General features: G+C 45.5%; 1 protein-coding gene across 1 annotated transcript in view; it reads left to right on the plus strand.

The window, feature by feature from the left end:
* The window catches only part of LOC147677782 (uncharacterized), a 181,511-nt gene that overhangs the window by 56,709 nt on the left and 111,738 nt on the right, over nt 1-13,064 (plus strand). The window contains exons 7-8 of the mRNA XM_086945586.1: nt 1,674-1,949; nt 2,568-2,771. Of these exons, the coding sequence (XP_086801712.1) occupies nt 1,674-1,949; nt 2,568-2,771 (480 nt within the window). The remainder of the gene's footprint in view (nt 1-1,673; nt 1,950-2,567; nt 2,772-13,064) is intronic.

Consider the following 13,064-nt stretch of genomic DNA (forward strand, 5'->3'; position numbering starts at 1 on the left):
TTGAAATTCTTCATGCAAGAGCTGTCTTCCCAAACACATCAATCCACTTACAGGGTCTGTGAAACCTATTGTATGCTACCTCCTTCACGTGCCAAAGTCAGGACTTGCCTGTACATCTGTATTTGGCTGCTGCCTATTTGCAACATATTTCACTACTCAGAATTCCAGTCATTAAGGTTTTCGTGGATGGTATTCCACCACATACGCACCCTACTGCTGTTTGGAACCTTAACATTGTCCCTGCCAGAGTAATGGGACACCCATTTTGAACCACTCCACTCGTGTCCACTTCAATTCTGTCCTTCCTTGTAACAATCACCTCTCAAGAGTCTGTGAAATACTCAATCTTTTTATAAGAGCCGTTTTCCAAGTACATAAAGACAGAGTTGTTCTCAGAACCAATCCAAAATTCTTTCCTAAGGTGGTCTCCAGTTTCCACCTTAACTAGACAATTGAGCTGTGAGTCTTCTTTCCACACCCAGAAACTATAGCAGAACGCTCACTGCACACTCTTGATATCAAGAGTGCTAATGTACTATGCCCTTCCGGAAGATACAAAAGCTATTTCTTTTTTACTGCAAGCCACACGATGGAAATGCTCTTTTCAAGGCGGAAATTTTGCATGATGGTTGGTCAAGTGTACACAGACCTGTTATTTCAAAGCAAAAAGAACCTTACTGTCCCTCCCAGACCTCTTTCCATTCATAAGAAAGGGGCTTCTATGAGGTTTCTTAGATAATCTACCATTAACTGACATCTGTAAAGGAGCTACCTGGTCTACCAATCCTACCTTAACCAAACACTACTACATGGATGTCTTCATCAGGCTGTCTTATGGACACTTTTTCAGTCTTCTGTAACGCCCTCAGGCTAAGCCACCAGGTTTGAGAGGACTGCTGTACTGTCTATGCACAGCATTTGCATTTAAAGCTACACATGCCACAAATGGAAAATGTGACGTATTGCTGTAGATTTACCTTTGTTACCTTTATTTCTCTGCGTTGCATGGCTTATTGTTTTCTGTATTCTCTTTGATCCATTTCCAATCTTTCTGTTCGTGTGGGGAAGAAACAATCCAACAATGGCGCTGATGCCCATGCTCAGAACCGCTAATAGGTGAAGTTACTAGGTCGTGTGACTCGAAGACTTCCTTGGAAGAAATAAGTTGTACACATCCAAGCCCAACACTAGATGGCAGAAGTATGTACAGCATGAGAACAGTGCTTACAGAATAAGCAACCCCAAAAAATGTATTTATTTATTCAGGCTTGAGTAAAATCCTTTCCCATCAAAGCTGAAAATTGATTTACAAAATAAAATGCAAATAATGTTGTTGCTAGAAAAAATACTTTAATCTCCACTGAAACTAAACTTGATCAAGTAGACGTCCGGTACGACTGCATTTTATCATAGGAAATTTACTTGGTAACTACAGTGATTTTTTTTTGGGGATTTTTTTTTTTTTTTACTGTACGTTATAAAATATTTTTGAGAGGCCCGCTAGATGGAAACGATGCAGCACCCTCTGAGTAACCTTTCGTTTTTTTTAAATGCCTTGTGCAAAATGTGATTTTTAAGCTTATTTTAATATGGCTGACTGAACTTGTTTAACAATACAAAACCTTCAAGTAGAGCACATGATTGACAATGCAAGTTGTTTCTCTTCTCTGTAGTACACCGTAATATGCCCATGGCGGATGCTTTGACACTGGTTACTAATTCTTTTGGAAAAATATTTACTGAACGCGAACAGAAGGAACGCACTGAGATCTCACACAAGGCAGCGGATCTGGCGGATGACTACCTAGAACGGGAGCTCTATGAGACTTATACTGTGCCACTGGGCATTAGACATCTTCTCTTTCTGTTAAGTGAGGGCAAATACGTGTATCGAGAGGAGTTGAACTCCATAAGTGACTACTTGAAGACCAGGAAAAATGAGTTGGAAGGTACTTTACATTTTTCCCTCCCAATCATCAGCCTAAATAATTTGTTTATTAAAATGACACTTCTCATACAGTTGTCCAATTTTTGCTAGAAAATAAGTTAAGTATTTATGTAAATGTCTAATACAGAATAGTCATAAGTTCATAGTTTCAGCTCTAGGAGGGTCTTTTAAGGACATTTTACCAAATTTCATGCTTAGCAAATAATTTTATAAGAATGGTGATGCTTGTCAAAATAAGTCACACATTTTGCATAAAATTGGTATGTTTTTTCTCAAATTTAGTATTTGAATTTCATATATGCTTAAGTTTGGATTCTAACAAGATGTCTGCCACGTTTACATGCTTCAAGTGTTTCCTTGTGTTGAAATCAGTGCAGTTAACATTCTGCAAACATATTGGCGAAAACCTTTAATAACAAATCTATGCAACGAACCACTACACAAATTGTCCACTGTATTTTAAAGCAACCTTGTCTTTCTGTTTATAATTACCCTGTGTTACTAAGTGGCACACAGAGTGGCAGGGTGGTGTTGAATACTGTTTCCATATATTGACCATGCAATTAATTTTTTTCTTGATTTATAAAGACTCTGAGATTCTTTTTTTCTTTTACACCAGGCTTTGTTGAGAAACCAAATCCTACGACTGAAGCTGATAACACTCTGTATCAATCAGCCACAAGCTCAGGCGCCCACACCTTGAGTAAACCACCACCTCTTCTTCCAACACCCAGCAGGACCCCTCTATTAGGCCATGCACCTCTTTCTCAAACTAAACCTGCTTTGCTGGGTGATAGGCCAGGGGGTCTTCTACCAGTACCAGGTTAGAAGAGTTTGTTTCTCACGACTTGATATGCTTTGATAATGTTTGCACTGCTTCGTCGTTTTATGACCTACAACAATGACTAGGTTTAAAATGCACTGTTTTTGTTGCTTTCAAAGTGAGCTATGTAGGTCTAGTGGCCCTACATAGCTCAGTTCATCTCCTCTACAGCTATAATTAGAGTAGTGTAAGAAAAAGGAATGTATGCGAGTGACAACAAGCTCCACTTCCTTTGTTTGCTTCTCTGCCCTATTCTCTCCTGGCTGTGTTTGGATGGCTACCTTCTTTTTATTGTGTGGTTAGCCTCTACTCAGAATTTCACTACAAAATTCTTGGTTAGTACATATAGAAAACAAGAAATGTGTTTGAGGTCACTCCTGTTAGCCGTAGTCTGTTATCGGCTAGGTTCATCAGGGTCTTGTACCCTTTTGTTCAGTCATAAAGTCGGTTGGTCTAATGACTGGCTGGTAAGTCATTAACGCTATTGTGGCTGTCCTCCAAGCTGCAGGCCTAATGTCGCAAATGTAAGCTACTAAAGGCTGTAGAATTGCCTAAAGCGTTGCACATTTGCATCAAACAGAATGTGAATATGGTGTGGTCAAAAGACCTGGTTCGTCGTGTCCTGAAAGTTCTCAAGCCTGTTGAGCTTTGTCCTGAATCCTTCATTTGGCAAGTGGCAAGTTTTCTGCAGCCGTGCACTCTGAAGCTAGTCAACATCGCAGGGCAGACAGGTTCCACGCAGTTACAGGATTGTCAAAAGCTGCACAATTTGTTTGCAGGCTTCACTTGATTTGCTCATGCGGCATGCCACCACCAGGATACATTGGTTTTCATATCAGCACTGACAAGTTGCCTTAAAGTCTGGGAATCCAGTGTTCCTATAATTAGACTGCTTGTAATTGCATTGATGTGTGTGATTGGAACTGATTGCATTTGTGATATCTGTGGTTAGTCTAGTGGTTTTTTATTTCAGCTGGCCCTGTTGATATGTGTATGATTCTGGGTACCACTAATTGACTCAAATGGTACTCAGTCCCCTCTAGTAAAGCCAATAAAAACTAGCAATTGTTGCCTTAATCCTTGTGATGTCACTCTTCATGGTTCCCACTGCATCCTGGAAGGAATATGGCAATAACTTTACAATAATCACCTCTTTCCAATCAGTTTGCCTCCACTCTGATTTAAAGTTCTGCAGAATATCAAGGAGACCTGTTGGACATGCAGTATCTGTATTAATGAACTGAGGGTTTGAATGGAACAAAGCAGCAAAGTAAAATTAATCATAAACCAGCTTTAATTACTGTGGTAATGTTAAACTACAATTTACCCCACTCTACAAAAAGCTACTTCGTTTGCTTTTGAGAATCTGCAAGTAATATATATATTCTACTAATTATATGCACAATATAAGTAACGTGGTGATTAAGAATTCTTACTTGGTTGATAATGTGGTTCCATGTTGAAGGTAACTAAATCTCACTGGATCTGGTAAACGGAGCTGGTAATCGCTTGTCCTTATATACACTCAGGTGAATGTGAGGTGCCTATTCTGCAGGGGAACCCAGTATTTGGCAACTACATATCATGCAGGGCTCGAAAAATCATAAAAATGTTACTAAACCTGCAGGTCTAGTAACTTGATTAATCTACTCGACCTAACTGTAATGTAATTGACCCGTGAACTTGTCTCAAATTGTGTGATTCTAGGCAAATATTTAGTTTTATGGAGCCGCCTTTTTCTTTACTATCACAAAAGAGCGCCTTCAAATATGCAAGTTCGCCATTTCCGCTCTATAAAAAAAACTCTTTATTTGGTAGACTGAATGTTTGCTCCAATGTACAACTAGAATCAAGCTCATATAGGGTACACATGATCCCTGGCTTGCCACTTAGTTTACTAATAGCATTGTCATCTGGGCAGGAGCAGTAATAATTCCCAGTTAATGTTTAAAAACTCACATTTCATAAATATATTACCAAAGCATGATGTGGTAGTGCATTGTTATTTTCAGATAGCATATTTTCCATTAAAAAGGCCGAAAAACTTCCCCACTAACCTGAAGTTTTACTGATAAAGCGCATAAACAATTTTTAGGTCTCGCCTGTCGATGCGCATGCGCATCGAGCAAGCGAGACTATGGGGGCTTATCCACTCTTTGTCCAACTTGCAAGGAATCGTGGCGATTCCTTGCAGTGCCCGTGACTTTTAAGCTCAATGCGCATGCGCATTGAGCTTAAAAGTGCGTGCACATGCCCCCAGCCGCCTGCCTTGCCTACTCTCCCGCCCCCTCACTTCTTGATTGCACGGCCGCTAGGCCGTGCCTCCCTACTCTCCTCCCACTCTCCTTGCACGGCCGCTAGGCCGTGCCTCCCCTACTCTCCTCCTCCTACTCTCCTCGCCGTCTGTTCCCGCACTCCTCCCACACCCCCGCTCCGCCCCCTCCCCTGCCTGCCATGTCGCGTCACAGGACTTTGCTTCTAAATCTTCGTTTTTAACCACTACCACAGCTTTTAGTAGATGCTCCAGTTTTTCAAGGTTCTAGGTGACTGTTGAGGCGCCGTCCTCCAGGCTCAAGATGCACTCCTCTACACCATTCAGTAGCACGCCCTGGCCGTCCATGCTTTCACCTAAGCGGGTAAGCGGGCCAGTTAGGTGGTTAAAGCATGTGTCAATCGAGCAGAAACCCACACAAAGCTCGGTCATTATCAGCACCGCACCAGTCATCTGCTCTGGTTTGAGGTTCCGCACTGTGCCCTCCTCAGTGTCAGGGGTCTGCACATCCAGAGGCTTGACATTTCTCAAATGGAAATTTGCGTTGTTTACAGTCTCCCTGTACCATGTTAGCCAGGATGCGCAAAAGGCAGCTGCCCCCTATCACCGGTGACGTGCCCAGCCTCCTCCTCCTACTCTCCTTGCACGGCCGCTAGGCCGTGCCTCCCCTACTCTCCTCCTCCTACTCTCCTCCCCTCGCCGTCTGTTCCCGCACTCCTCCCACACCCCCGCTCCGCCCCCTCCCCTGCCTGCCATGTTGCGTCACAGGACTTTGCTTCTAAATCTTCGTTTTTAACCACTACCACAGCTTTTAGTAGATGCTCCAGTTTTTCAAGGTTCTAGGTGACTGTTGAGGCGCCGTCCTCCAGGCTCAAGATGCACTCCTCTACACCATTCAGTAGCACGCCCTGGCAGTCCATGCTTTCACCTAAGCGGGTAAGCGGGCCAGTTAGGTGGTTAAAGCATGTGTCAATCGAGCAGAAACCCACACAAAGCTCGGTCATTATCAGCACCGCACCAGTCATCTGCTCTGGTTTGAGGTTCCGCACTGCGCCCTCCTCAGTGTCGGGGGTCTGCACATCCAGAGGCTTGACATTTCTCAAATGGAAATTTGCGTTGTTTACGGTCTCCCTGTACCATGTTAGCCAGGATGCGCAGAAGGCAGCTGCCCCCTATCACCGGTGACGTGCCCAGCCCATCAGCTGCAGAGCACTGCTACCAGAGGACTCTCACGGGGTGTCGTGAGCAATGTGTGGCCGCAAAAGTGCGCTTCATAGCACCAAATTCAGCATACAAAGCGGGGGGTGCAGAAAATAAACGCAGGGCCCCAGGCAAACAAAGGAAGATTGAGCAAATAGTAGGCTCACACAGTCACAGGCCTCCCTTATCTGACACAGTGCAGAAAACGATAGATGCAGGCTACCATAGCACACCCTGATGGCATGCAGACGAGAAATTCTGGGGTGTGAAATCCAGGCATTAGACAGCACTCTCCATACACATGGTCAGCAGCATGAAGGTCTCATCAGCTCAGCCACATCTTTCTCCACTGGAAGAGGTGGGCCCCCACATTGGCCGTAGCAAAGCAGGGAACGCAGTGGAGAGCAAACATGGAGCAGGCCGCAAGAGAGCCAATAATTGCTCCCCTACGATCAATTTGTTTCCAGGTGCCAGAATCTCGGCACACGATAATGCCGCTGTGCGTATGCGATCAGTATTTCATGTTGCGCATGCCTATGGGATACACGCATGGTACTTGATGAAGCTTTTTTTCAGGGAATTGTACTCAGCGGTTTGCCCAGGGTCAGGAGAAGCAGCAGCTGTTGGGACCCTGCTGCTTTCACACCCTCTCCCCGCTCCGCCCCCTCCCCTGCCCGCCGTGTCGCATTTCTCCTCCCCCCTCCCCTTCTCTGCCTGTTTCAGCCTTCTTTCCTTTCCGTCCATTTCGCTTCCTCGCTCTTTATTTTCCCTCTGCTCTTTCCTTTATTCTGCATTTCTCCTCCCCCCTCCCCTTCTCTGCCTGTTTCAGCCTTCTTTCCTTTCCGTCCATTTCTCTTCCTCGCTCTTTATTTTCCCTCTGCTCTTTCCTTTATTCTTTTTCTCTTTCCTTTCAGATTCCGTTTCTTTCCTTCCCCAGTTTGTTTCTTTTTTCCTGTTCCATTTTAAACCTATTTAACAATTCTTCCCTTACTCATCGTTTGTTCGATCCGTGTGACTTTGCCGACTTACACCTCCCCTCCCTACTTTCTGCCCTGGCCCCTCCCCCTCTCCTTGAGGTGAGCTCGGCATCACCCTCGCTCATAGCCTCGAATCCATCACCCTGCTTCCAGTATGCACACCCCGAGCACGTCCTCGAAACACATTTCCATTCTGTCCATTCCTATGCATCATTCATTTATCACGCAGACACCTCTCAGATCCGTTTCAAAGCCAAACTGCAACTTTCTTGCACTCTCACTCCTCCTCACTCACCCTCAACCCCTCACTCACCCTCACTCACCCTCAACCCCTCACCCTCAACCCCTCCCCCACCCTCACCCACCCTCACCCTCACTCACCCTCACTCTCTCACCCTCACTCACCCTCACTCTCTCACCCTCACTCACCCTCACTCTCACTCACCCTCACTCTCACTCACCCTCACTCTCACTCACCCTCACTCTCACTCACCCTCACTCTCACTCACCCTCACTCTCACTCACCCTCACTCTCACTCACCCTCACTCTCACTCACCCTCACTCTCACTCACCCTCACTCTCACTCACCCTCAACCCCTCACTCACCCTCACTCACCCTCAACCCCTCACTCACCCTCAACCCCTCACTCACCCTCACCCTCAACCCCTCACCCTCACACAGTGCAATAGGTCTCGGAGCATTTGAGTTAGAGCTTTTAGAAATGTTTATGGCTTTTTTTTTTTTAATTCTTTAGCATTGGCTACAGGAAACAAAAATGCTAAAGATTTACAAAAAAAACCCATAAACAATTCTAAAAGCACTAACTCTAATGCTGCGAGACCTATTGCATTTCCAATGCTTGTTGGAAATTGGATTTCAGCAAAAATATTTAAAATTTACACTTAAAGTAAAGTCTTCTAATTTGTTTTGATCCTATATAAATAATTTTTTTGTCATAGGCTTACAAAAATGGGTCTTCATAACAAGATAAATATATTTGAAATGTTTGAACCGTTCACTTAGCTATTTCAGTGTAAGAAAAAAGCCCGACATCTTACAGCCTTTCATTTAACATGCTTTGCACAATTCAATTGTTATACAGTTCACTTTACAAAATCCTCTAGCTTAAGTCAAAGAGAAAAATAAATGTAATAAGATAAGCTGACTTTTGACCTCAGTTTCTGAAAGCCAGCAAATGTGACACGATAAAAAGTTGCAATGGCGTTTTTATTGCTCAGCATTTTTATTGCTCTTTCACTTTGTGAGCTATAAAGATGATTTTAAATCGTCCTAGGCTCGAGACATACTATACAGCCAACGTGTTAACGGCGTGGACAGAGTGTGGAATCACGGACATAGAGTCCCTCTTCGAAGACTGGCAGGTGAAACCATTCCAACACCTTGTGGATGAGTATGGTCTCCCCCCGGGTCAGTTCCTGCAGTATCACAAACTTCTCGAATACTTTCGCCCCCGCCACAACCTTCAAGTAGGGGAACCAAATGCACACTCTGTCATACATACCATCCTACACATGGGGGTTGGGCGACACTTAATCACCTGGCTATACAAGGCGCTTCGGGAACTAGCAAACGCACCCCTAACGACCCTATGTGCCACTTGGGAAGACTAAATCGGTCGTCCACGAGACAGAATGTACCAAAGCCCTGGAATTTCCCAAAAAGGTGTCCAGGAATGCCCGATTTAAAAATATACAATTTTATAATCTCCACAGGGCGTATCTGACACTGGCGCGCTTGCAAAAATTCAACCCAGACACTCTGTTCCTCTGTCCCAGATGCCACTCTCCGGAGGCGGACTTTCTCCACATGTTCTGGAGCTGTCCCACTCTTCGGCCCTTGTGGCAAACTGTCCATGAGACGCAAAGAGACCTCACAGGACTCACAACACTGGACACTTGGCAAGCCTGCACGCTGGGCATATTCAGGATACAAAAACATCTCCAAGCACACAAGCATTTCATCTCACTAGCACTATTACCAATCAAAAGGCGTATAGCTATGCACTGGCGATCCCCCACGGGCCCCCCTTTAGCGGCATGGGTAGGAGCGGTATCTAAATGGGCGGCGGCTGCGGAGGAGAATGCACTGCGCGAAGAAGAAGTTAAGGGGATACGTGAACACCCCATCTCCATGGAGTGGGCCATACTACTACACCGCTTTAAACAATCAACACGCGATGAGGACCAGGACGCAGGTCCATCCCACCCTACTACCCCCCACCCACCATCGCAAGCACAACTGCTGCCCTTGAAACCCCCCCCCCCCCCCCCCTTGACGGCGCACTTGTGCTGTTGACAGATGCACCCCAAATCCCGCCATACCAGATACCTGATCCCTGTTATCAGCCCCATGTAGCCCCGTCTTAAGCGGCACTGGAGTGCCGATGCATAACCCAGCGATATATACACCCCCCAGATTCATACCATATCTCCCACACCCGCGCTCTGTACTTCCATGCACCTCTTCCTGGTTTACGCCCCAGTTTCAAATTTCACTGTTGCATAACGTCTACTGATCCGTTTACCATGTCACAGATGTCTTTATGGGCTCATAACTGCAGTATATCTTTTTGCTCATATGTCTGAACACCTGACAAAATGCCAATAAAAACATGTTTAAAAAAAAGATGATTTAAAATCGTGTTATCTTGCTCTGCTTTCAGAGACAGAGGTCCAAATTCAGTTTGTCTTCCCAGAAATTAAAGGATTTTCAACTCTCCTGGCGAGTAGTCCCTAAAAATAGCTCGTCCTGAATAAATCTTGCTAGACAATGCGAGTGGGGTGTTGATTTTTCAAGCCATATCAGGGCTCTGTTTAAATAAAGAAAATCCAACTTCTCTGTTAATCCTAGTGTACTCCTTCTCCAGAACCAGTTAGTGGGGATTATGCTGCTTCAGGTGGCCCTACCAGTGCTACTGTTCATGATCCCAGTGCTGCTTCTTCCACCAGTGCCTTTGATAGTACAGACACAGCCCTACACCAGGGGTGTGGAATTTACTAAAATATCTACTTGTCCATGGGGCATGTTGCTTCATAAATCTACCTGTCCTGTAACAAAATCCACTTGTCCCTTTGGTGCCATATAGTGCAGTGACAAATGATGGCAGCAATCATTATATAAGAGCTCTGATATAGCCTCACTGGTTATGCCAGGGCTCATACCTTAGTAGTGTTTGAATACTTACAATCCCCTTATGTTGTCATGTTTCCGCAGATCTACATACTGATGCTGAAGCACTAGTTCCAGGGTTATAAGGCCCTTTTGAGTCTGTGCAAACCTACTAACGTGCATGTTTTAAGGGGTTTCAACAACTCTTCTCTAATCTTTTCCCTTACTGAGAAATGTTGGAAATGTACTCCTGCCAATGGCAGACAAAAACCTTCTTCCAGAATTAGGGAAAAAAATGGTTGGAGGGAAGATGAATTAGCAAACGCTCATACTTTCGCATGAGCAAATCTACACATGCATATTTGCTCATGCTAAAATGCAGTCCACAAATATTTTGTAGGAGTACTATTTCTTGTCCTACTTCTGTAAATTTTTGGGAATTCACGAAAACAGTACAGCTGCAGTTACTGCAAGGGCAAATACCATGTGTGCACTTTTGAGCCTTTCTTTTATAATTGGGCCCCTAATTTGGTCTGGTATTGACCATGACCTTTTACGTTTATTACAATTCTGTCTCTCACTGTGTATCGGCTGGCTTCACAGTGAGTGACAGCATTCAGCTCTTTCACAAGGAGGATTTTGGCACACAAAGTACCTTTACCAGTGCCAGTAACTACTATGGCAGTGTGTGCTTTTTGTGACCAAACCCAATTTTTGCTTTTGCCAATGTTTGTTATAATGGTGAGTGAGAAAGTGCCATCTTTCTTGCATTGGTATGCCCCCACGCTATGCTGTACTGCTGATGTGCTTCGACTGAGTGTGCCCTGGGCTCCTGTCAACCAGGTGCCCAGAGCCTGTGTTCCTTCCCTAAAAACTATGTTGAAACTAAAACCCAGTTGGCATCTCTGACCACCTGTCAGCCCCATGTAAATGGTACACTAGGTACCCAGGGCGTGGTGCCCAGAGAAGATCCGCACTTATGGTGCCACCCTTAGGGACCCTGTACCCTGACACCCACACACTGCCTTTGCAGGCTGAGTGTCTAAGTACATAACTAAACAAAGAGTCGACATGGCACACATCCCTGTGTGCCATTCCCACAAAACCCACTGCCCTGGCATACCTCAGTTAGTCCTCTAGCTGGGTGCCCTATGCCAGTGGTGTGGGCACAGATGCAGGAGCCCTGTGCCCCTACAGTATCCAGGGCCATTCCTGGGCACTGTAAGCGCAGTGATGCATTAATAGTATATAGTGCTGGGAGGGTGTCATTACGAATTCGCTGTTGAACTGTTTTGAGCCGTGCTGTTCATTGTTTGGGAATTCCCTTTTTTCACAACCTTGTTTTTTCAAAAACCCTCTTTCCATGAAATTCCTTTTCTCAAAGATCCCCTGTACCCCGTAATAACAATGGTGTCTCTAGCGAGTCTCAGGTTCTCTAAAAAAAAACTCTAATCCCATCCCCTGTTCACTCCTTAATGGCATCGCTGTACCCCGAGTATCTTCATCTGTAACACACATACCAGACCCAGCGGGTGTCATCGAATCATCATTGCGCTGGCATGCACCCGGGCTGGACCCCTCATCTATGTCACGGCTGCTCACCACTAGCTTTCAACACATGACTCTAGCAGTGCAGCCGTGTTCCACCTTGCCCCGTTTCACTGCTGCGGAACTACAAGTACCAGCGACAGTCGATCTCGTTATCCCTGTCCTCTTCATTTCCATGGCTTGAGCTGTTCCAGCCTTCTCTCTTTCTAAATATATCTGTCGGCCCGCGCCGGCACACGTCAGACGCCGGCGGCCGCGAAATGGATTGAATGCAGTTTCTGCCCGAGTAAGTGCACAAGCCCCGGCCTTTTAAATCTCTTTGACACACACCAGCTACGGCGCTTGAATGCCCTTTAACAATCTTCGCTCTTCATTTAGCGGTCTAGCGAAGGAGAGTAGTACCCCCTGCGACCTCCGGACTCATTCCTGGGCGTCCCCGTCTCCCTGCTGTCAAATTCAAGTGCAGGTAGGACATGTCCTTGCTCTGGCCGCATTCATTTGTACTTGTGGGGCACAGCAGTTTCCAGTCCTTACCGCCACTTTCTATTCCGTGTTCTAGTAAAGGCGAGCAGCTCTACCCGTCACCCCCGGACCATTCCCGGGCGCCCCGACCTACGAGTCTTCTCCCTGCATTCAAGTCAAGTGCAGGTAGGATATGAGACGGCTTTGCCGGCATTTATGCACCTTGATGTGCACTTAAGGGGCTCAGTGGAACTGATTAGTCCTGACCGCTACCAACCCTTGTTTTTCAGAATATTCCCACTGAAGTTAATCTCCATTCCCGCAGCTCCTGCGCGCTTTTTGCAGGTAAATCTTAAAATCTTTCCTCTCACAGTCAGAGAGGCCACTTATGTTACCGCATCATTATTGTGACACCACTCCCCATGTTTTACAGTGACGGATTCATCCAGTCCAAGTCCTGAAGAGAACCTCTTAATCATCTACGGTTCGAAACGCGTTGACCCCCAGCCTGTGACAAGGAAGAAGGGTGCAGCCAGGGAATAATTAATACCAATGTCGTTGGCCCTAGCAGACAATCCTTAAAACACCTAACCACAGGTTTTATGAGATAGGCAGGCAGTTTAATGGTATTCTGGTTTCCGCCTGTCCATTGGTATACAATCTAAAGGACTGGTTCTTTTTGTGACATGTTTTTTATGTTCCA

Source organism: Lissotriton vulgaris, chromosome 12 (assembly GCF_964263255.1).
Source record: "Lissotriton vulgaris chromosome 12, aLisVul1.2, whole genome shotgun sequence".
Lineage (NCBI taxonomy): Eukaryota > Metazoa > Chordata > Amphibia > Caudata > Salamandridae > Lissotriton > Lissotriton vulgaris.